This window comes from Castor canadensis, chromosome 7 (assembly GCF_047511655.1).
Source record: "Castor canadensis chromosome 7, mCasCan1.hap1v2, whole genome shotgun sequence".
NCBI lineage: Eukaryota > Metazoa > Chordata > Mammalia > Rodentia > Castoridae > Castor > Castor canadensis.
The window spans coordinates 3,367,436-3,391,243 of record NC_133392.1 but is presented as its reverse complement, the minus strand read 5'-3'; the positions used below and the strand labels follow the sequence as shown (position 1 = coordinate 3,391,243).

The following is a 23,808-nucleotide window of genomic DNA, read 5'->3' as shown; positions in this document are numbered from 1 at the left end:
CTAATCCACATAAATTAATGAACAACAAAGTTAATTTCTTTGATGACCCTTTTCTGGTATCACCTGGATTATGCTGATGTTTAATTTGCTTAATGTTATAATAAAGACTAAACAGATTTTTTTTCCCAGTGAAGTGATTATCGTTCCCTTCAGTTAAGAAGTGATTTTTATTATTTAACATGCATATAAGGTTGTGTTTCCTTTAAGAACCAAATCACACTTTGCCAGCATGGCACCAAGTGTACCAAGTGCTCCTTTGGACACTGTGGAATGTCACATCTGCCCGTAGAGTCCTCCCCTTTGCTGTAGCCATTCAGAAACTCCTGTCCCTGGAGTGTTGGCGCCCCCAAGATGGAGGACATGGCGCAGGCTCAATGTTCCTGAGCCATGTGTCCCCTCTGGAAAGACAATGGATATCAATTCAGATTGGTCTCCTTCATGTGCCTGGGTTTTGGCCCTGCACGCTCCACACCCAGGAAAGAATTCCAGAATCCAGAGGCAGAGAGAGAGGAGGTGGTCATGCATCCACCAGTCATTCCCACAGCAAGAGCAGAGCTCCTGCAGTTCAGTGTGGCTGGTCAGTGAAAACAGGAAGAAATCGTTTTATATTTGCAGTGCTGTTCACTAAAGATGGCTGTAGCCAAGGCCACCACTTACCCTGACACAGAGTGTCTGGCAGAGTGGCACTGAGATGGTCCTGCTCACTGCTGAGTGTAGACACCTAGTGTGATTTCACAGCCCATCCCAGACTGCTTTCTCCTTCTGTGTCCTAGTTGAAACTAGAAATGAACCACAGTCCAAAAGGTTTCCATAGAGGTAGGCAGGAAGAGACTCCCAGGCTTACTTATTCAACTGTGCAAGAATGCACGCCTGCCCACTCATGGGAAGGGCATCACATGTAGTCCTGCATGGAAGGTGGGGAGGAGAAAGGAAATTTGCACTCTGGGAGACCTTCCAAAGGGCTGCCTCTTTGTGCTGCCTCGTGCTCCTTTCTCTTTCCCTGTACACGGCAGCAGGGTACTGTGTGTGCGTGTCGTAATTGAGTATAACACTTCTATTTGTGTTGCTGCATTTTCTGCTCCTGGACTGGCAGCTACTTAGATCAGAGCTGTTGGAGCCAGGTATTCGAATAACGTCGTTCTGTATTCTTCCTTTCAGATTCATTCACCAGACAGGTGTTATGGGAGCTGCTGAAGGTTGTGAAATTCGGAGAAATGGTTTCTTACCAGCAATTAGCAGCCTTGGCAGGCAACCCCAAAGCAGCCCGCGCTGTGGGAGGAGCGATGAGAAGCAATCCCGTAAGTTCTGCAGTCGCAGACATCAGGCTAGCTGCTGTCGGGTGGGCTTCCGACCCACCCTGGGAGGGCCAAGTGGCATTTGATTAAATGTGTGGCAGAGGCAGTCTGTGCGGCTGGGTTGTTGGAGTGTCAAAGCCCATGGGGCCCCGGCTCTGTGGGCACTTTGTCATGGCAGGGAGCCCAGAGGAGCTGGAGGAGCGAGTGGATGAGAGGGAAGCCTCCATTAACCCACTCACATACCTGTGCCTTCCCTCTGTTGGGTGCCTGCTGTTGGCTCTTCCAGGTGCCAACACTCTTCCAGGTGCCAGGAGCACAGCAACAGGAGCACAGCACTGACATTCTGGTAGGATGTACACGAGACAGTGTGACCCCATACCCCTAGGGGCTGTGCTCTCTCATTGAGGCCTGGGTTCTCTGGGTCCCTGGGGCATGAGCACAGGACATCTGAGACCTAGTAACACAGATGGCTGGGTAGTACCAGGGGATATGTCACCAGGGACAGTCCCTCCCCCAGGCTCTTCAGCGTTCTTGTCCCTCTTGCAAGTCTGTCATCAGGATTTACTGAGACAAGGTTCCCAGACGATGCTCCCAAGGACAAATCAGACCTCAACATGGGGTACACTGTGCAGCCTGTAGTCCAGGAACACAGTGGGCTCTTTGGCTCCCCAGTCACGCCCCTTCCATCCACTGTGAACCAGGAAGTCACACACAAGTCCCTGTGTGCCTGTTGACCCTGAGTGGGCAGGAAGGGTGCCTCATCCTCATAACCCACGGTAGAACCCATACAACCTCAAGTGCATGACCTCATGCTCCCACACGTCAGCAGCAAGGCTGTGCCGTCACATCATGACGGCTTCTCCCTAAAGCAAGACATCTCTAATACCAGAGGAAAATGCAGTGTGGTCAGGAGAACCTGATGATATCGAATCCTGGGATGGGAAATTGATAAATCATATGAACCCCACTTCTTACAAACTTGTTGTGGCTTTGCTGTATTTTTGGGACCATTTTCATCCCGCTCACAGGGGAGAAGCCAGCTTTTTCACACCACAGCCGCTGCTGCCATGTGCCGGCAGCCCCAGGGCAGAGCCTCTGATTTCTAGGAGATGACAGTTGTATAGCCTTTGCGCAGACTGCCCTGCTGTCCTTGAAGCAGCAGCTCTGCGGCTTTGCAGCAGGCCGTGTTGTCCCAGTGTGCACCCTCAACCTTTTTGCCATGTCAGAATACCCTGAACTATCCAGAGTGAGAGGCAGTGCGGACACACACCACACTTGGGCTCCTCTCATGAGTTTCAGTGACTGTGGCTGGTGGCACCTGTTGTGTGTTAATTGCAGGGTGCTCAGACACTCTCTCTCTCTTTCTCTCTGCCACTCCCCCCCTTGGAAACATCTTCCATGCTCTGAGGCCCTCGTCACAGTGTCTATGGGTGCTTCCCAATCAAATTTCTGAAGAATTTTTTTGAGGTCTCCTGAGAAAGCTCACTCTGTATCTGTCCTCTGGAAGGCCACCTTCCTCCTGGGCTGTGGCATTGTTGAGGCATCCGTCCAACTCTGCTGTAGACAAAGAGCCACACAAACACTGCCGCGCTGGGCTCCATTTAATGGCCTGAGAGATACAGGAAGCTCTTGGCTTTTGCGCCCTCCTCCTACATCAGTGCAGCGACTCTTCAGGCAGCACTTCTCATCTTTATGTTCCTTGAGTCAAGTGGGTCTTTTTCTTCTCCCCCACTGAGGTTTGATTCTTTCCAGCATCAGAGGAGAGGTGGCCATGTGTCCCCTGGTCAGTCAGTCCTGCAGTAGAACACTGAGCACATCAGTCTGAGTTGGCTAGTCATTTATAGTGGGAACAAAGTTGCTTCAATTTGTGCACAGTTCCCTGTGTGTGCACCCTTGAAGGTGGAAGCCATTCGAGTGCATCAACACCACTGTGCCCTCGGCCACGTGCAACTCACTTCCTGTGCATTGATAACTGGCTCTGCTCACCAATGTGCTCACGTCGGTAAGCACCCCATGCCTCTTCTGTGACACCAGTGGTTTTTCTCTGTCTGCAGTGGAAATGCTGCCACTGGCTAGCGACCTGCTCATGACAGCACTCATGCACATTTATTGTTCTGAAAACCAACATGGCTCTTTCACCTGTATCTCCTTTTATTATCTCCATAAATGTCTCTGTTCAGATACAACTTCAGTGGCTGAAATTAATAAAGTAGGGATTCACAGAGTTTAAATCTCTTAGTATCCATAAGCTGCACATACAGACATCATGTGTTAAAGCACCTCAGACATCCCCCAGGGGAGCACCAAATCAAAAGGCAGGCTCCATGGGTACCTGCCTTGCTCTGGACATCCTCATTGGGTCATGGGCAGCCTGGGTGATGGCAAAGCCCTCGGTGGCCTTTCTGTGGCTTTGACTCTTACAGCAACCTTAGCCTTGAGCAGAGGGTTGCAGTGGTGCCAGGATCTGCCATAAATTGCCCAAGGGTGTGCCGAGATGCTTGCACAGGGTGACCTGAGGCTGCATGTTGTACAGCAGCTCGGGATGGTAGAGCCCCACCAAGGGTCACTATGGATCTCCTGAGTGGGCGGGAGGGTCAGAACATGGTGCACGGACTTGAGGGAGAAAAGACACGGGGCAGTGGCATCCATGTCCTCAGAGAGTGTCTCCTGGCAACAACATTGACAGCAAGGCCCAGCCAGAGGGCCACAAATATCACCTCTGCCTTGGCAGGCCAAGTTGGGACGGGCTCACAGAAGGCATCTCTCATGCCCAGGCTGGGCAGAGTGGTTATGGATTTGAGTGGAAAGTGGATTTAGAATGCCACAAACACCACAAAGCTCGCCCTGCACCAATTCTTTGGGTGGCTGGTGCTACACGTGGTCCCATGCCATTCACCTCAGGCCACTGGTGGGTTTGTACTCCCTCCAGAGTAGCACGAACCCACCAGGTTTTGAAGTATGGGGTCTTCTCCTTCCTAGAGCTTAACTTCTCCCAAGTTCCCAGGTGGGCTCCCTGACCCCATCAGGAGGGAGGGCATGGCCAGCTTCTTGCTATGCAGAATGGAAGACTCCTCGTGGCCATCCCCCCACACGATGCCCCCTTCTGCTTCATCCTCAGACAGAATTTGCTAAATGCAGTTCAGAAGCAATCAATATGTGCACGGAGAGTTTTCCCACCTTTTTCTAAACAAACGCATTCCTAAGGAGTTAGTTTATTCGCAGATTGCCACAAGCACTGATGACCCCCGAGCCTTGTTCTGCCAGTCACCCAGATGGCTGTGATAAAGATTTAGCATCATGTTCTGAGTGTCAGGGTTGTCAGTGGAGCTGAACCATTTGACCAGAAGAAAAAAACGCACAGGGAGCTATTGATTACAACTTCTCGGTGTCACTTGTTCACCAGGATTTAGGTATTGATGAGGCTGCGAGTGAAAACAAGCTTTCTCCCTTGTGGGCTCTACCCAGAAGAACAAAGGCGAAGTTGGAAAAAAATATTCCGCCAGTTCCAGAATCAGAGGGATTCCATTATTGATTGGAAGGCCCCTTCATGTTATTTTTGTTGGAGACAAATCTATGAGCTTGGAAGTTTTATAGCATTTGAGAACGGTTCTGCGGAAGTGATGGATCCGTGTACTGGATGAATTAGCTTTCACAGCATGAAGATCTCAGTGTGGCTGTGATATCATGAGCTGCTTGGTTATTGATAAAAATCGCATTTTATGCAGCACAGGCTTTAAAGAAGAGGGCATAGGGGGTATGGATCCTTTGGAAATGTCTGTAGGGCCCCAATAAATTTTAGTGGGTTTCATTGTTCCTGGTATTCAGAAACCTACCACCAAACTGACACAGAAGCTGGGGTCCATTTCAAAAGATACAAATAGTGCATGTTTGGGAAGTTGCCTGAACCCATTACCACATCCAAAAGTGCATATGAGAGGGGCCATATGAAAGTGCACCCAGAATGAATGGGAAAGAGAGAGGTTCGTAGCACTCTTTTTTTTTTTTTAACCTGTTAAGCGGGAAGGAAGAAAATCAAAGCTCAATGAAATCAGCTGTTTAGTAGGAAAATGAAATGATCAGTCAAAACTGAGAATTGGGTGTTAGCTCACACTGTCCTTGAACTAATTGTTAACACAACTGTTGTACTGGATGAAAAACGTCAATCAGAGAAAATATTCCATTCTTACTGTTTCCTGTGGATGCTTCTGAGGTCAAGGGTCAGAGCTGTAGTCAGCACGTGACAGGCTTCCACTGTCACCATGTGGCCCTGGGATGAAGGCTCTGCTGTCTTTCCCTTCATGTCATCACCCTGCTGAGCATCCTCCCACCATTCCTAGACTGCTCTGTACGTGTCACTTTGGTAACCCAAACTTGTAGTCAAACCAAACCAGGGTGAGCTTTGTGAGCTGAGGGAAACCAGGTGCCCCCTTCCCAATCCCTATTACCTGTCCTACCACCACGTCAGTCCCACTTCCTGGAGAGGAAGTGCACACAGAGCCATCAGGACAATGGTAGTGAGTGGATTCTGCCCCTTGGTGGCCCAGGTGTGGAGCTGCCCTTGGTGGGCTGAGGACACTGCACTACTCCCACTGCTGCCTGGGGAGAGAGGTGGGCACCTAGAGGTAACTCCATGCTCTGGACTTCAGGGGTCATAAATTACATGCCTGCCTTTGCTATCCATGCTCTGAACAAAATGAGGAATGGGTAAGGATGCCAAGATGTTAATTTATCAGGGTGAAAGCAAGATTGGAGGAGATGGTATGGCCATGACGTCTTCCCAGTAATTTCCTTCTGCTGGTGGAGGTCAGACCCCCACTGCCAGCCAAGCTGTGTGCCTTCCTTTTCAAGAGGAATCAGAGCACCAAGCACCAGGGGACAGGCAAGTCACCTGTAGGAAACTGTGAGGTACTGAGCTGGCTGTTCTCATCCCTTCCTGTCCTGGGCAGGGGGAGGGTGAGATGAGGAAGGGATGAGAACAGACTGGCAGAGGAAGCAGGAAGGGCCATAGCAGCAGCTGCCCCAGCCTCCACGTAGCCTAGCTACCAGCATGAGGTCCAGGGCAGACTGTCTCCTGAGGGCCGCTGGTGAAGGAAGCTTATGCCCTCTGCAAAGGACAGCATTTCCTCCTCCTGGTGGCTGGGGACTAGAGAAGGAATCTGGTTTATAGAGGATCATGGGCTCTGTGGCTGCAGGAGAGGTGAGCAGAGCCCCTCACCCAAGAATCCAGTACTTGGTGTCCAGGTAGTCACAAATGTGCACTAAGTACTGCTCCAGGCCAGGAATATCATGAGCTGGGTGCTGTTGGAGGCCCATGAGGCTGTGCCCAGGGGCTTGTCTTTGGGCTCATCAGAGTCAGTAGGAAGAAATGCCTGTAATTGGGAACTCTCTGGAATCATGCCAGCCCTGCCCCACCTCCGGGACAGGTGGGGCATCTTTGGTGTTGTAGGTGAATTTAGGTGGATGGCTCAGAGCACACAGACCCCTGCCCAGGCTCATGCATGTGCCTGACCACTGTCATGAGTGGAGTCTTCTGACAACCAACTGGGCATGGCTTGTTTCCATTGTGAGGTGGACTCTCTCTGAGTGAAGTCGCCCTGTTTAAGTGAAGTTTAAGAAGAGTGTCAGTACTCAGCTTGGCTCTCAAGAGATGGAGGGAAACCTTGGGCCTTGCTGTGATGGAGTGATCTCCACTGACTGTGCCTGTCCTGGGGTGGCGGGGCTGGCAATAAGAGCTTCCAGGGGAACAGCATGGAGGCTGGTACTCCTCAGATTCCTCCATGTTCCCAGAAGATGAGAGAAAAAGAAAACATCCCAATCCATGGGAGGAATAAGCAGGGCCAGGCCAGTGCTTCCTGTGAGGGGCCAGGGATTATTTTAGGATTTGACAGCCACAGACAGTATGTAGCCAAAGGCATGGCTGTGTTCCAATAAAACTTTATTTACAAAACCAGAGAGCAGCTTGCCCACAGGCATAGCTGACAAGCCCCTGGGTTGGACTTTGCCTGCATGAATACCTGAAGCTTCTGGTTTCCGCTTGGAAATGTCTTAGGTGACATCCCACACAGATCTCAGAAATGTAATTCTAGCTTCTCTCAGTGTACATGACAAATTCTTCCTCAGATGAAATCAATTTTTCTCCTCCCAAATCTTGGTGTTAGGGTGATTATCTGCAAGAGGCCCATATCCCTCTCACCTCAGGGCTTGTGTCCCTCATCCAGCCAGCACCGGCCTCCATGCCAGCTGCCTGCCTGGCCTGAGCCCGGCCTGGTGGCACTGGACAGTTCTTGTCAAAGAGTCCTGCTCTAGGCACCCAAAGTCACACTGGCCCAGAGCCAGACTAATGATGGCACCTCCTGTCTTTCAGGTCCCCATCCTTATCCCATGCCACAGAGTGATCTGCAGTGATGGAACCATGGGCAACTACTCTGGAGGACGGGCTGTGAAAGAGTGGCTTCTGGCCCATGAAGGCGTCCAGGCTGAGAAGCCTGGCTGTGGGGAGTTGGGTCCAGCCGGGACCTGGCTGGGTGCAGCCAGTGACTCCGCCTGCTCCCAGCATACTAGCCGAAATTGAGTGTTTGTATTCGGAGTAAACATTTGAGTGACACATAAATGTTATGCCACGGTGGAAGCAGGATGTGTGGTGGCACCACTATATTAAAAGAACCAGATGTGTCCTGGGGGACGCAGCATGTCTGCCCTTTCTTGTTTCTACATTTTATAGCAGAATGAGTTCAGATGACCGGCCATGGTGCATGTCGTTGGGTCCCTTCTCTAACGCAGTTATTGTTCCATTTTTAATGTCCATTAAAATGGGAATGAGAGAGTAGGGAAGGCCTGGAGAGCCTTAGGGCCCTTGCCTGGGAAGGGAAAAGCATCTGGCACCTACAGGCAACAGCTGGCCACCCCAGACCACCCATCCTAAACAGCTGACCCCACCCCAGGGCCCCTGTATCACCATTCCCTCCCTCCTGGCCATTTGCCGGGCCAAGATGATGGTGACACTCAGTTCTTCACATCCCACACTCAGTCTGGCTGGAGGAGGAGAGCAGGCTGGAAGGAGATGCTCCTTAAAGGTTTTCTACCACTGGTTTTCCAACTGCCAGAGAGCCCCCTGCATCCTCTGTGGTCTGCATCAATTGGATGGAAAATAGCCATTTTCCAAAAAAAGATTTAGAACAATGCATAGGTCTTAGGACATGGATTTGGTGAGCTGGTCCAGCTTAATACAAAGCTAAACCCACAGATCCCAGCCTCTTTCCCCTCCTCCTACTGTGGGCAGCAGGTGAGGAAAAATGCAGCCACTGTGGGGTGGGGTAGGAGGGGGAGAACCAGGGGCCTCTAAGGGCCTCACAGCTCCCCAGTCTGGAGCCTGCAAGTCCAAGTCCAGTGGCAGATCTGCTCTTTTCCGTATTTGTGCTGATACTTCATCATCATATCATCCTTCTAGCTTTAAAATTGACTCATCCAAAAAGGGAAAGGGAAACTTGTAGCTCCGGCTGTGGATACATAAAACAGCACAAGATGTGTGGGGAAGACAAAGCACTGACTGTGCAGCAGAAAGCTGTGTTCTCATCACAGCTTCTCTGTGGTGGTGTGAACCTAGCACAGGAGCTCCACTGTTCTGCACATGTCATCGAAACCCGGATTGAAATGCAGCTTCTTCATGGGCACGGCTTGAAGATGCTCATAATGCAAAATGTTATCAACACCAACAAAAACAATCCTCAGGCCTTTCTCCCCATCTACAACTTACTCTGTCCTGTCTCACATCAGACAAGCTAATTCCTGGAGATTTTTCCTGAAATATAAAGTGACCAGCACCCCTACTGTCTTCTGTTTGGTCATTCTTAGTCATCATGAAGCAGGGTGTTGTGCTAATACAAGTCACACAGTCATGTGATCTCCGGACACAGCCCAGGGCTGTGCATGCCGGCATACTCCTGTTTGCCTTTCCCGCCTGTTTTCTGCACCTTTTCTGACCCCCTGTCACTGAGAGAGCAGAGGAGTCATCTGTGACATGGCCAGACAGACGTGTGCAAAGGGCCAGGGTGCCTGCTACATCGAGCCACATGAGTTGTGCTGCACAACCCACCTCCCTCCAAAACACACACACACACACACACACGCATGCACGCACACACGACTCACCAGAAATTGCTGCCTGCTGCCTTTGTCCTCTGCCTGCACAGCACAGGCATCTGTCTGGCTCTCACAGGCACCGCTCTGGGCCCTCTTGCCGCCTGTGCCTTCTGTTTGCATGTGTTCCAACAGAGGGCGCTGTGGTTGCAGTGTGCCGTGGGGAGACCCCAGTCTCTGCTCAGCTTTAGGATGGGTTTGAAGGAAGATGGGCTGCAGGGTGGAGTCCAGCTGGCTCTGAACCTGTCCTGCAAGCTGACTTCCACCCTCGCACATGAGCAGGCTGCCAATAGGCCAGGCTAAAGGGACCTAGCCTGTGGCATGGGTTAGCCACATGTGGCCACAGCACCCACCCTATCAAAGCCACCAGGGTGGCCCCCTACTCCCATCCCTCCCTGCCCAACAGCTTCATGTAGCCTGGAACCACATGCAGGCCTGTTGGGCTGTGCCCTTGGAGCCATACAAAAACCATGTCTGCTCTTGTCATCTCTGAGGGTTTCCTCTGTGCTGTCATAACAGGCTCGATAGATGCCCTGAGGTGGCCGTTGACAGAGCAGCAGGACTCACTGCCATGGCCGTGTACTGCTCCAAGGACAAGCTCTGCAGAGGCCGACATGAAACGCCAGTTCGGGCGCCTGAAGCCGCTCTGGCTCGAGGTTGCAGCGCAGCTTGTGAAAATAAGAGGAAGAGGAAAGGCATAAAGAATTACAAAATATTTGCCAAATGAAAAGAAATGTTGAAACAAGAAGGCTGTGTTATTTGGCCTTGGCCCCAGGTCCCCCTCACCTGTCAGGCCTCTGTGTCCTGTGCTGAGGTGCTTTGAACGGCCAAAGCAGCATGTCAGCCCCTGCTATACAGCAGCCCCTCCCAGCCACCATCTCGCCACTTCCAGAGACCAAGGCACAGAGCCTGTGTTGATTCCTGGAAATGGCCACCCTTGTCCAGGTCAGAGGCCAAGCCTGGTGACGGGTGTGCCTGTCTCTGTTCTTGTCCCATCAGGGATGCAAATACCACACACCACCGTGTCCTGTGTCTGCATGGAGTGATGAAGTGACGCAGCATAAGCCTGGCCTCTTTGTGGCCACAGTGGAGGAGTCGTACCCACAGTTGTGGCTGTCGTGATGGCTGTTGCGAAATCTGGAAATGCAAAGGATCCCATGAGAAGAGTTGCAGGATGGAGGGTCAATTCTTCTGCAGTTCTAGAAGCCAACGGTTGCAGTCAGCCAGCACTTCAGGGAAAGTGGCAGGCCTGCCTTGTGGGTGGCATGATTGGGGTGCTTAGATACTTCCTAGGCAGCAGAGAGAGCTTCCTAAACAACCCTTCGGGCCCAATCGTGCTACAGATCCAAGTCCCTTGGTGATGCAAGTGTCTCTGGTACACCTCTCCCACTATTGCCACTCCCTATTACATCCCGTTCCAAGGGGCCAAGCACATCCAGCATGGATACATTCATACTGAAACCACCCGCCTTTGTTTTTAGTGTATCTGTGAGCTAAGTGTTCTCTAGAGGCATCTTCCTAGAAAAGTCCACACTAAGACGACAAACCTGTGAGTACACTGCTCAGAACCCACCGTACTTGTGACCCCGGTAGTCTGTGGCTGGGGACAACCTCGGGAGTACACTCAGGAAGTTGATTTTGCACAGATTCCATTGGAACCCCAAGGATGTGACAGCACTGGGAGCCACATCTGCCTTTCCGCCTCCTATCGACCATGTGCCCGCCTGTCCACCAGTGTGCACACAGCTGTGACCATGGACCAGCATGGACCTCACCACCATCGGAACAGGCAGGAAATCACAGCTGAATCCACGCGAAAACTGTTCACTTCCCTCCAGACCTAGGCAGAGACCTCAGCACTATTTGGGTTTCAAACGACCCACAGGAGGACTCTGGAGTGATAGACAAATCGACTTAACGGAGAACACGAGTGGGGGAGTTTATTTTATCTAAAGATTTTCCTAGTCAGGAAACTAAGCCCTTTGCTTTCAGCCTCCACCTGCTGGGACATAGCCAGTCTCCATGTGTCTTGTTTGCATGGGTTTTCTTGCTGCGGTACTGGGTCACAGAGGGTGGTTGGAGGCCTCAAGTGGGAGGTTAAATTTGTTTGGCCTCCCACAGGCTGTGTTTTTCTTTGTTGTTCATCGGTGTTTGATTAAAAGTTTGCATTCAAGAAGCTGAAGTTAGCCAAGCAGGGAGGTACTTATGTGTAGTCCCTGCTATTCTGGAAGCTGAAGCAGCAAGATTGTAAGTTCAAGGCCAGTCTGGGCTACACAGCAAAGACCCTGTCTCTTATTTAAAAAAAAAAAAAAAAGCTGAAGTTCACATCAGTTTTACTTATCAGTTCGAAAGACAGATTTAAATGGGACTTTGCCCAGCAGCGTCTGTCTGTCTGTCTGTGTGAAGTAAGGGGGAGGTGGAAGTAGAAAGCCAAGGCCTGAGCCTGGAGAAACTGCAGGTCCCAACGTGTCTCCAGGTGCCTGAGGGCGGGCGTCCGGAGTCCCCCGGACCCTGCGGCTCCAGCTGCTGACAGATGAAGAAGGTCTGGCCTCCATCACCCAGGGCGGCTCCGACAAGGGACTGCAGTGGGGGCGGGGCGGGGAGTGGATGAGAAAGTAGGAAGTGGATGCTGTGTGGCGAGGTGCAAATTGACAGCAGAGCCCAGCCTGACAGTTCTCTGATTGATGAAAGGACACTGTTAACAAGCCTTTAAAGTTTCTCATTAATGTTCTTTTCACTGAAAAAAGCCACAAGAAAAAATTCCACATGGATGGTAATTAAGATCGATCCTGTACTGTATGGTACCCATGTTGTTGGGAACCTTAAAAAAGAAACCTCCTATTAAATACTTATTTTCAGGCTGCCATCTTCAGGAAGCCCTGTGTGACTCGGAGAACATGGAAAGGGAGGCACAGTTTGTAGAATAAGGTGGCCAGCCTCGGGGGAGCCTGAGGATGAAGCCTTCTTTGTCATGACCTCTGACCCAGTGGGTTGGAGGAAAGAAGGAAGCATCCAGAGAGAGGCTGGCTGGTTCTGCCAGCTCCAAGCTAGTTCTGTAGAGCGCATCTGAGCGAGGTCTATATGGTGCGTGTGTCGGGGGGCCAGGCAGGGGAAACAGATGGGCTGGAAAGCAGTGTGTCCTCGCCGCTTGTGCTGAACAGGGCCGGAGCCACCCCCATTGTATGCACAGCACCTCTCACACCCCCAAGGCTCCCGTTACACGTCATCTCTGTTCCGTGTTCACACATGAGCAGTATGTGTGCCTCCAGATTGATTTGTTGACTTAAGAGAAACCCAGCTGGAGCAAATATCAGTGCCCAAACACCAGGCAACATGTAATACTGCACAAAAGTGTTGCTTTTGCACGCTTTGATTGCCACGGCGACGGGAGCAGTGAACGCACGTGTGAGACTTGGCAGGTAGGTCTGCGGCTTGCGGTTCCATCTCAGCAGGCGCGAACTTGGCCCTACGGCCCCTTCCCTGAAGTCCAACTCCCTAGGCCTCTGTGGGGATCTGCACTCTGGCCTGGCTCCTCCGAGAAGGGCTCCAGAGGACATGGGACCTGGCTGTGGCCTCCTTGTCCTCTAATAGACAAGAAACACCGCTGAGCCTGAGGTGTTCCAGACCAGAGAGGCCCCTTGTGAGTGAGTGCCTGTCAGGTAGAGGGGCTTTGTTGCCGAGTGGGGCTCCTCACACTTTTTTTTAAACCTGTTTACTAATGTATAATAGTTGTATAGGGGGTTTCGATGTAAGGTTTCTGTACACACAATGTACCCTGGTTTGGGTCATCCCTTCCATTATTCCCTCTATTCCCCCATCCCTCATTAAAATGACCTCAACAGGTTTCAGTGTTCCATATTCACACCCATGTAGAAAATTCATCAACCATATTCACCCTCCTTCCCCCTCTTCATTTACCCTCCCTGTTCTGCTAGAGCCCTCTCTTAACATGACCTGTTTTCTATTCCTGTCCTTTATTAAGTGGGGCCTTGTCTTGGTATTTTCCCTGTAAACATATTGAACTTAATCAGTGTAACCCCCTCTATACTCTTCCTCACCCTTTCCCCATCCTGTACTGCTCAACAGTTTTCAGTGTGTTTCATTGTGTCTTGTTCCTATACAGAGGCAAGGCAGTTTTTGGTGACTCCTCACGGATCTCCTCCTTTGGGGGTGAAACTCTCCCTGCAGAGAGTTAAATGTGGTGAGAGCCTCAATAGCCTACCAGACAGAAACCATAGCGGACGCATCTTCCCCTATTACTAAACAAAAGTCCTCCTTTTCCAGGTGTGGGAGCTACAGCCCCATCAGCCAGAGCTCTTCCCCATCCTAGGACCGGCACGTCATCGAGATGCCACCCCTGTGGTTCACATCTAGGAAGGTTGCCTAAGATGCTCCAAGTGGTCTGCAGAGAAGGGGTGAGCAGCTGCGGCAGGCTTCACCTTGGCCATTGCCACCTAAGCATGGCGGCTTCAGCCATCATGTCCTTGGATGCAAACCACAGCCCTCCTTGGGCAATCCTTCCTGCTCATCCCCAAGGCCTCTCTCAGCTCAGTTTCAGAGGTACTGCTGTCCCTTCTCCTGAGATGTTTCCTCTGCTTGCAATGGGGAAAACATTTGTCAGATGAGTCAGGGTTTAAGTCGCTGGAGTGAGCTGAGCACACCTGTGCCCTCGACGCCCACTCCTGCCTGAGTGCTGACACAGCTTTGGTGTGGTTTTCTGGAAGGCACAGGGCCCCAACTTCCCTGTAGCCCATGGTGGCTTCTTTAGGCCGGTGCAAATGTCTCCCACCTGCTCCCTTCTGAGCATTCAGGGTGCCTCTGCCCAGCCTTTGGAATCCTTCCTTTTGCAAAAATGATGTGGCTTGCTGGGTAAGACTGCCCAAACCTCTAGAAGGAAAAAGCAGAGGTCCCTTGCTCCAAGGGCCACCCTGTCGCCACGCAGTCACATTTAACAAGCACAAACACATGCATGTCTCTTAATTATCCAACACAGCCCTGCTCACCTGAGCCCCTACCAAGAGCTCCCAGCCACACAATCACCAAGAAGTAGAAGGAAGTCATCCTGCCATGCTGTTGGGGAAGGGGGCACAGCACTTACAGTCAGGGCATGCCCCTAGGACCTGCAAAGGGACTGCATTGCAGGCATTTGAAGCCAGCATGTACCGTGCACACCAGGCTGAGCAGCCCTCCCCTGGCTTTACACAGATGAGCCTGTTCTCGGCAAATGTTCCTAAAATGTCCTTTCTTGGGAGTTACTATTTCCAGGACATAAGCATTTTCTAGTAGTCTTCTCCCATTTAGGCCACTTTTTCTGGGACAAGCTTTTTATGGGATACAAGTGGTAGTTCTAATGCCAAGTTTCGAGGAGCCTGCACAGTGGCCCTGGATGGCAGCTGCAGAGGTCTTGCCCTGGATCCTCATCTCACCTGGACCCCTCACTGGACCTCTGATGTGGCTGGAGCATGGGCTCCTTCCTGCCAGACCATTCACTGTCCAGTGCACCCAAGGCTGGACTCCAGTCTTCAGGGATCCTCCAGTTAGGAGTAAGCTGATAGAAGAGAAGCCCTAGGCCACACCTGGATCATTCTGGAGCCAGCTCTCAGGGAAGAGCTACCGGCCAGGGTCAGCACTACTAACCCCATTTGGAAGTCAATTTGTGCAGCTGTGGGTTCCCAGACAAGGCAACTGCATGGCCCGCACAGCAGTGCACAGAATGCCTCTCCCACTCCTTGCAGGTGGAGCAGGTCCTTCAGGCCAGAAGGACCCAACCTTCCCCAGCTCTCATCAGAAGTCCCCTCTTCCAGGGGCCATTGTCAGCTTCCCATGCTGCCCCAGAAGGTTTTGGTGCTGTTTCTCTCTGGAGCCTCAGGAGGGCCACCTTCCTGTGGCCCACAGGAGCTGTGGCAGGTGGTCTCCCAGGCCACGCACCCGCCATCTGTGGCCTCTGGGGATCCAGTCCCCAGTTCCATACTGTCAGCAACCAGAGGCTTTCAAATCACACTGTCAGAAAGCCCAAGTTCTGATCTTGGTTCCAGGTCAGCAGCTCATGTGGCCACAGTTGGACACACACTGCCTCTACTCCCGCCCCAGACCATCACACTGGATCCTTATCTTCAGGGAACCAAGGCAAACTGGGACATGTCACCTCCCCAAAGAACCTGCACCGTGAGTATTTTGTCTGGGTCCTCACAAGCTCCAGACATGTCAGGTCGGCGGGGGGTGGGGAAGGTACACTCAGGACACTCTGGCCCTTCAGCTGCAACTCAGAATGATAACTGCCACTCCAAGAAGTCTCAAGGAGCAGGGGACAAGGGGGCAGCCATGGAACCCCTTACTCCCAGAACTTCTGCATACATCCCACACTTGGCATGCCCCAGTTTTGCTTTGAAGGCTTCCTGCTACCTTTTGAAGCCAGTTTTTAGGCAGGACTGTGACCCATGGTAGCAGGTTCAGCCCATCTGGGGACACTCAGTCCCAAACCTCACCGAGCCTACTATCTCAGGCCTGAGCACAGCTGTGACTGTGACTAGATCCAAAAGCCTGGTGTCTGTAGCCTGGAGTTTCCCCCAGGGACCAGGACACCTGAGTGTCTCTGTCCCACCCCATAGGGAGTACTTTTCAGCTTAGGAAGATATAGCCTTAGACAGGTTGTCCAAGAGTAAATCCAGAATATTCCTACAGGTGAAAAGAGGAGGCATGGACGTTGTTGGCTGCTGGTGATACTGAGGGCCACAGAGGGATGTAGTGAGGGGACTATAAGCATTTTGCCTTCTTAATATTAGGTAAACATGTCTATGGGTGTATCCGTTATGCAAATCCTTCATCACACTATATGCGTGCTACGAAGGAAGAATGGGAAAAGACATTCTCGATTTTTGCAAAGAAAACTCAGGAGAGAGGAAGGGTCATGTCTATGTGGCCCCCAAGTGCAGGGGACATCCTGAATCCCAAGATGCTCGCATGCGAGGGATCTGGCTTTAGGCAGCTGAAGAGGTCTGGATCATCAAGGTGGTATGGAAGCCAAGTTGCCAGACAACCCTGTGCTCATCAAATGAGCACCCCACCTGAAGAGCAGATGCTCATTTCCTCGGGAAAACCATGGGTCTGAGCAGGTGGCGTGGCTTTGAGGAGATTGGCTTGTGAGTAATCGGCCAACTGGGGCTGTAGGGTGGATGGTTTGAGCCTCTGAAAATGTGGTGTTCCTTGGGGGTGGAAATTGTGGTAGGGTATTGCCAAAAGAGATGCTTTTACGCCAATGTCCAACTGGGTAGAAAAGGACCAGGTCAGAGAGTGAACGCCATGCAGTGTGTATCATGTGCTCGTCCGAGTTCCTCAGACAGGTAGGTGCCTCTGTTTTCCTTAGGACGTCTGTGGCTTACGGTGACCTGAGGTGTGCACTTGTAGTAGTAACAGGCTTATGGGGGCTGAGAAACCCCTTGAGGCAGATTTACCCCATCTCTGTGCCTCCTTTACCCAGGGCGACATTAGGGTTCACAATCCTGGGGGAAGAGGAGGTGGCTTTACCTGTGTGCCTGCAATGTGCGCACATCACGACACTGGACTTTTCTGTCATGTTTGCTCGTGGTTGTATCTGACTCCTCCAGCAGCAGCTCGGGCCATGCAGGAAGCCATCCAGGATGTAGACCTTTCTCTCTTGGCACCAGTGTCCTCCTACTGTCAAGATGCCCAGAGGCCTGTGGAGTTGGACATCAGCAATTGGGCGCTGTGTGACCACTGTGAGGCCAAGAGGAAGTATGGAGGCCTGGCATGTGTCCGCAAAAACCACTCAAGAAATGGGGAAGGAGGGCTGCTTTTTATAGTCATTCTTGTAGCTTCTGCTGAATGATTGCTTCTACATGATTACTGTTGTTTCAGTTAAGAATTCAGCTTATGAATTTCAGATTGATAAAATATGTTTGGTGAGGAATCCAGACATCACTCTCCAGCCTCGTTTACTCTCAATTGATTCTGGAAGAGCATTGGGCAAACATGGCAATATGTTCTGGCCAGCAATCACTGCTCCCTCCCTGTGTGTGGCTGACCTGGGTGCTGTCTTACTGGCAGAAGCCAAGTCTCTCAGCCGTACGAGTTCTACAAGATGCCAGGCGTGGGGTCAGGGGTGCATGAGGTCACGGGCAATCCAATCCTGCTCCTGGACAGCTTCGGGTTGTCCAGGAGCAGGTGGCCCCTCGTGGGCCCTCACTGGGCCTGGCCATGCTTCAGGACCTCTTCTCAGAGCCTCCTGGAGCTCAGAGCACGGAGCAGGAGGATCTCTGCCTTGTGAGGATACCTGAAGGCCGGAGAGGGGAGGGATGTGTTTCTTGTAAGACAGAAGGCAAAGTCAGCAGGTTTCTGCCACCCTCAAAGCCAGCAAGGGGTCAGAAAATGTGAAAGCCAGGACTTCCAGCAGCATGGTCACAGTCTCTTTTATTTCGGTGTGTCTGATGAGGATGGGGCCATTTTCTCCTCTCCTGCCTTCCTACAGCGAAGCTTTCACCTATGGAAGACATGTCACCCCTCTTCCCATGAGGCATCCTTGAATTCCATACTGTTCCCAGAAATGGAGGTACAGCCACACCCTGGCCACTACCACCCTGACGGGAGGCCTTCAGACATGAGCCCACATGTCTGCAGTCTGGAAGTGACCACACACACATCCAAGCAGGAGTCATCACCATGCCCAGGGGAGGCGGCAGTGGCAAAGCAGCCTGGGGTCAGCAGCTTAAATGTAAAGGAGCAATCAGTCCAGGGTTCTGTAATTCTGTTGAGATAAACCATGCATAATTTTACAAGAAGGTCAAGTTAAACTTAATACAAAGCGATTTTAAGTGTATTAATAGTGCTGAGAAAACTTGAGTGCCATGAGCAGCTGTTGCTAAGTCTCACGCTTTCTCCCAAAGGGAAAATGCCTGCACTCTTTTTACCCCTGTTCTGAGGCACTGGCACCCTGCACCTGCCACAGGACCCAACTAATCCAGCAGGTGGGAAGCAGTCTTTCCCTGGTAGACAGCCTATGGAGAAGCCCAACCCTGGCCTACTTCAAGGTATGTGCCCTCTGACCCTAGGCACTGCATGTCCTGTTTCCAAACACACCAACACCTGGACCTCAAGTGACTTAAAACCAAAGGCTTGAGACACATGGCAGCCTTGGCAATGAACTTGAGAAAAATACACAAGACAGCTCTGCAAACCCACAGCAGTTTCTGCTTCTGCTTGGTCTCCAGAATGGGGACTCGCACTGAGCTGGGAACACTCATTAATTTAAAGCCGCTTCTGTGAGATGCGGAACGACACGTCTAAATATTACAACACTAAGAGGTGTGTAGCTGTCTGTACTCTTCCATGCAAACATCCCACTTCTGTGCCAGGAAGCAATGTGACAGGTATTCTGTAGCTTCCAGCAAATCGGTCTCAGATGTAGATAAACAGACTTTCCATGAGGAAAAGATGGAAGTTTGTCGTGTGCTGGGCCTGAGTCTGCTGGCTGCTGTGAGTCTGGACATTTTTGGCTACACATCCCTTCCTCCCCTACTTCCTCCACCAGGAGGTCCCCAGAGCTTCCACTCCTTCCTCCAGGCCCTTGGCTTGCCCCCACTCCCTTTCCCCTGCCCCACCTCGGTTGTGTCCGTCACACAGACTGTGAACTCTTGGGCTGCAGAGACCACTGTGACCTCTAGGGTTCAGTGCTCGGAGGACAGGAGCATGTGTGGGCTTTGTCTCTGCAGAGGTTCCATTAGTTGAGGACCTTTGATCTGCTATGGGGGAAGCGGTCTGCAGTTGTCTAGTTGGATCAGAGGCCAGCTCATCCACACCCCAGAGTATGTCCTGGTGTTATCCATACAGCCTGCATGCTGCATTTCTGTTGTGGATTGAAAGGAGTCCCCAAAGAGACATGTCCACATCCAAATCCCAGAACCCGTGAAAAAGAGTCCCCAGGTGAGATGATGCTGGATCATCCTATTAGGCCCTAAACCCAATGACAAGATGCAGAGAAGACTGCCAGAAACTGGAGGAGACAAGGAAGGCTTCTCCCCAGAACTTTCAAGGGAGCACAGCCTATGGACACCTTGATTTCAGACTTCTGGGTCCAGAATCATGAGGGGTTGAATTTCTGTGTTAAGCCTGTTGGTGGCCTTCCACAGGAGCAGTCCCAGGACACCCAGGCCACCACCACTGCCTGTGAGTGCCTGAACACTGCTGCAAAGCCAGTGCCAGGTCATAGCGGGGGAGCTGTGGGCAGCCCTAGCCCACTGCCCTGCATGGACTAAGCACTCTATACTGATGGTGATCTAAAAGTCAAACAAGCCTGAGTTCTCATCCCCATTTGCTGGCTGTGGGACCTTCAGTGACCTACTCAGTCCTGCAGGGAAGGAGGATACATCTTGGCTCCAACCAGCTAGGTGTGTTTTTAATACTAATGACGTCAGAAGGGTCTTAAAGCCACCGTAGTAAACAACGTGTGGCTGATGTCAACACAGACAAGTGATCAATGGAGCCAAATTGCAGATGAGCCACTAGGACGTGGAATTTAGAGCGTTACAATCAGGCCATTTCGGTCCAGGTTGGAAGCAGACTATCCCATGGTGTCAGGATGGCTGGCCAAGCTTTTAAAACACACAAACACACAATTCCAGGGACTTTTGTGACCTAAACATTTGTGTTTAATTGCTATCATACCAGATGAAAATACAGGCATCTCAGGACATGAAAGGAGCCAAAGAGGAAAAGACTCACTCGTGTGACCACATAAGAAGTTGGAAACAGTAGACAGGGGATACATAAGAGAACACATCGAAAGCAAGGAAAGTGTATCTGTGATATGTTTTTTAAAAACAAGGGCTGGTGGAGTGGCTCAAGTGGTAGAGCACCTGCCTAGCAAGTGCAAGGCCCTGAGTTCAACCCCAGTACCGCAAAAAAACCCAAAACACTTCTGCATCACAATAAAAAAAACCAGGCAAGGTAAGTGAGCACAGAACACAGGCAGGCCATACCCAGAGGAAAAGGTGTGCAGCGGCCCCCAGAAGCCTCTGGGAAGACAGAGGGGGAGCACAGAGAGTCTGCCGGGATCCCCTGAGGAACAGCCCTCCTCACCAGCGATCACGGCATCTGTCGCATGTTGAACTAGAAGGAAATGTTTTACCGCGATCTGTGCTGAACGTGTAAAACAGACTTAATTCTTAACTTCAGAGGGCAGTTAGGCAACATGTCTACATGTGTCAAATGCCTGCACCATTTGACCAGGCCACGCCACTTTTAGGGATCTTCCTACAAAGAGATTTACAATGCTGTGGTACAGGGATGGTTGCCTGTGATGACGGGAAGCAGTGTAAGGCTCCCATGGACATGGGACTGACCAAATCCATCCTGATGTCCACACAGCATAGGACAGTTCTGCTGGTAAGAGGAGACATAGATTTATGCTATTGATGGGGACAACAGACAGGACAGCTGCGCAGGCGGTGAGGCATCCGTTGAATCCATGTTGCTCTGTAAAACCACAAATGGTAAACCCTCAAGGGGCAGAAGAGAATTCATCCAAATGTTTACATGGTGATATCTCAACAGACAGAATCAGGGAGAGCTGTGGGGGCACGGGGCTGTGTGCGTGTGTCTGTGTATGTTGAATTACTTTCCCATGTTTGATTTTTATAAATGTATTATAAGAAAGTAGGTGCTGTCACTTTGAAAACAGGATCCATGGTTCTGTTTCAAAACCATTATGTAACTTTTTTTTTAAAGTTCATCTACAGAACAAGAAGCTGAGAAGGTGATCTTTAGCACAAGGCAACTGTGAATAGTCATCTTCTCTTTCTTGTGCTTGACTGTATATTCCAGATTTTGCAACAGAAACATGACTGGAATCATGAAAGTGTGGCACAGCACTTGATGAGTGCAGGGGCCTGACGGACGTTCCAAGGGGACCGGTGGTTGGTGCCCCTCATTCTATCAGGGTTAGCCAGTGAGCGCACTCCAGGTGAGGTCACGGGGTGCAAAAGCGGTCAGACTCTAGTTAAAAGGGCTGTGGAATACCAATATAAGTCAATACCAACTTGAGTTTAGGAGTCTCCCAGGAGGGGCAGTCATGGTATGGAGAGGATGAACTAGAAATCAAGAGGGGTTTCCTGGAGGAACTGGGAATTGAGCTGCTCCTGTGGGAGCTGGCAGGACAGTAAGCAGAAGGAACAACTGATATCTTTAGAAAGACCAGAGGAGGATGTGGAAAGCCACTAGGGGACCAAGAGAGGATGGTGAGGTGGGCAGAGGTGGCCTCTTGCCATGAGCATGTGAGATCTCAGATGGTGACCAACAAGAGAACAGCACAAGGCAGTCATCATTCCTGAGTCCTCAGGGTGGAGGGAACACAGTGGCCAAGCTCTGCGCATACCCCATGGGAGCCCTCCAGACCAGCATGCCTGTCACTGCCCTGGGGCAGGTTCTCTTCCTAATCTGTTCCTTTCTCCAGGCAGCACACAGAGTCCCTGCAATCCTGGCAGGGAAGCTGACTGTGAGGAGGAGAAGCCAGGGGCTCCAAGTAGGCATACTTGCCTAGGCCCCTACAGTGTCAGGAAGCCCCTGATGGCTGTCCCTGTCTCCTGGACAACAGAAGGCAAGTGGGTGCCGCAGCAGGCAGTGCTGACCTGAGCCCCACTGGAGGGAAGTGTGCCTTCTTTTCTTGCATCCCGTGTTTTACATAATTAGGTAAGTCACTTAATATCGTGTTAGAGAAGCTACTAATCCTTAGAGCTAACAGAACTAACTAATTAGTGTAGAACACTTTGCAAATATAAGAAGTTCAGATGTGGAGTCTAATTGCCAGGTCCTCCTGGTACTGATGCTTTCATGGTATTCCTGCTAGAGCCGTGGGCCTGGCTGTGTCCAGGAGACATGGATGGCTGGAGGTGCTGGTGTTGGCCAGCCAGCCAGCTGTCCTAAAGTCTCAGGGTTGGAAGCATTGGGACAGGAAGAGGCTCATCCCTCACCACCCTAGAATCTAGAGCAGGGGTGACCTGAGGCCCCAGGGTGAAGGGGAGCGGGCACAGCCTGGCAGATGCAGGATAAGTGGAGAACTTCATTCTCAGTTGGTAAGTCACTCATAAAGACACCCAGCCCAAGACTTGGACTTGGCTTGCTCCCATCTCCAGGGGTGTGCCTGCCACCTGTGGGTGTGACCAGGAAGAAGACAACGGAGCGTGTGTTTTTTGTAGGCCCTGCTTCCTTGGGATGTATGCAGCTGTCAGCAAGTCATTAATCTCTCTTTAAACCACGGTGACAATATTTACATTTAAGATCAAGGTGATGATTACGTGAAGAACTCCCCGGGAAGCTCTTCTCACGGCTGCAAACACCGCAGCCCGTTAGCAAAGCCACATCCAGGACCAGAAGCACCGTGCTGCAGCACAGGATCAGCGTTGTGTGGTGAGGCCAGGGAGGCAGAGCTGGTCGGCTGCTGTCCACAGAACGCACCCCAGCCTTGGCGGGTGAGTGGTGAGGGAGCACTTGGACCCAACCCTGTGGTCCAGGCAAGCCAAGTATAAAAGATGTGTCTGAAAATAACTGGTTTTTAACTTATTTTTAAAAAGTTTTTCCCCTAACAATACTGGAAAGAGCTCCATCCCCAGGTTTCTGGGGACATATCACCCATCCTGAGAGAGAACCCTGGGCACTGGCTGGCACCTGGGGGCCTCCTCCATGTCTCTGCTTTGATGCCATGATTTCTTCACACTGCTTCTTTACCTGGATGATCTGCCCAGGACCCTTCCCATGGGCTGCACATGCAGGTTCACCCTGCTTCTGCAGGATGACCCCTGCGTCTGTGTGATGGTGACATCTCTCTCCCCAGCTTCTTCAGCAAGAGTTTGGTACACAGGCAACACTACCACAAGGTTGCCTGCAAGTATATCACAGGGTGGGCAGCTCCCATGACCAATCTGTCCTGCCAGACCTTGTATTTCCTCCCAGGGAAAAGTGCATCGCCCGGATCACACGGCCTTTACATCAGGAAACCCAGACTTGATCCAAGGCCTTCGCTTCAGAACCGGTACCTGCCTGTCTAGAATCTCCCACAGATGCCTGCACATACCCAGGATGAATTCTGGATAATGTCCAGGAAAGCATCTATAAAACATTGAAAAAGAGACTTGGTCTGCAGGACCAATGACTCTGGACTGGCCTTTGGGTGTTATCCTGTAACATTAAAGATGTGTTTCCTGCAAGCTGGACATTTCTCTCCTGAGCACCTGCCCCTCGAAAGCCTTGGGACAGAGAGTTGCCACTCACAGCACAGCTATTTGTGATCACAGAGATCGCACTCAGGCCACAAGCCCATCTGGAGAAAGTCTAGTTGAGACAAAATGGCATGTTCATGGGATGAACAATC

The 23,808-nt window shown here is 51.3% G+C and overlaps 1 protein-coding gene across 4 annotated transcripts in view; it reads left to right on the top strand.

The window, feature by feature from the left end:
* The window catches only part of Mgmt (O-6-methylguanine-DNA methyltransferase), a 248,197-nt gene extending 240,209 nt beyond the window's left edge, over positions 1–7,988 (top strand). For all 4 annotated transcript variants that reach the window (XM_074078049.1, XM_074078048.1, XM_020167327.2 and 1 more), the window contains exons 4-5: positions 1,159–1,298; positions 7,660–7,988. In XM_074078049.1, coding sequence (XP_073934150.1) covers positions 1,159–1,298; positions 7,660–7,866 — 347 coding nt within the window. In that variant the 3' untranslated portion in view covers positions 7,867–7,988. The remainder of the gene's footprint in view (positions 1–1,158; positions 1,299–7,659) is intronic.
* The last annotated feature ends 15,820 nt before the right edge of the window (positions 7,989–23,808 follow it).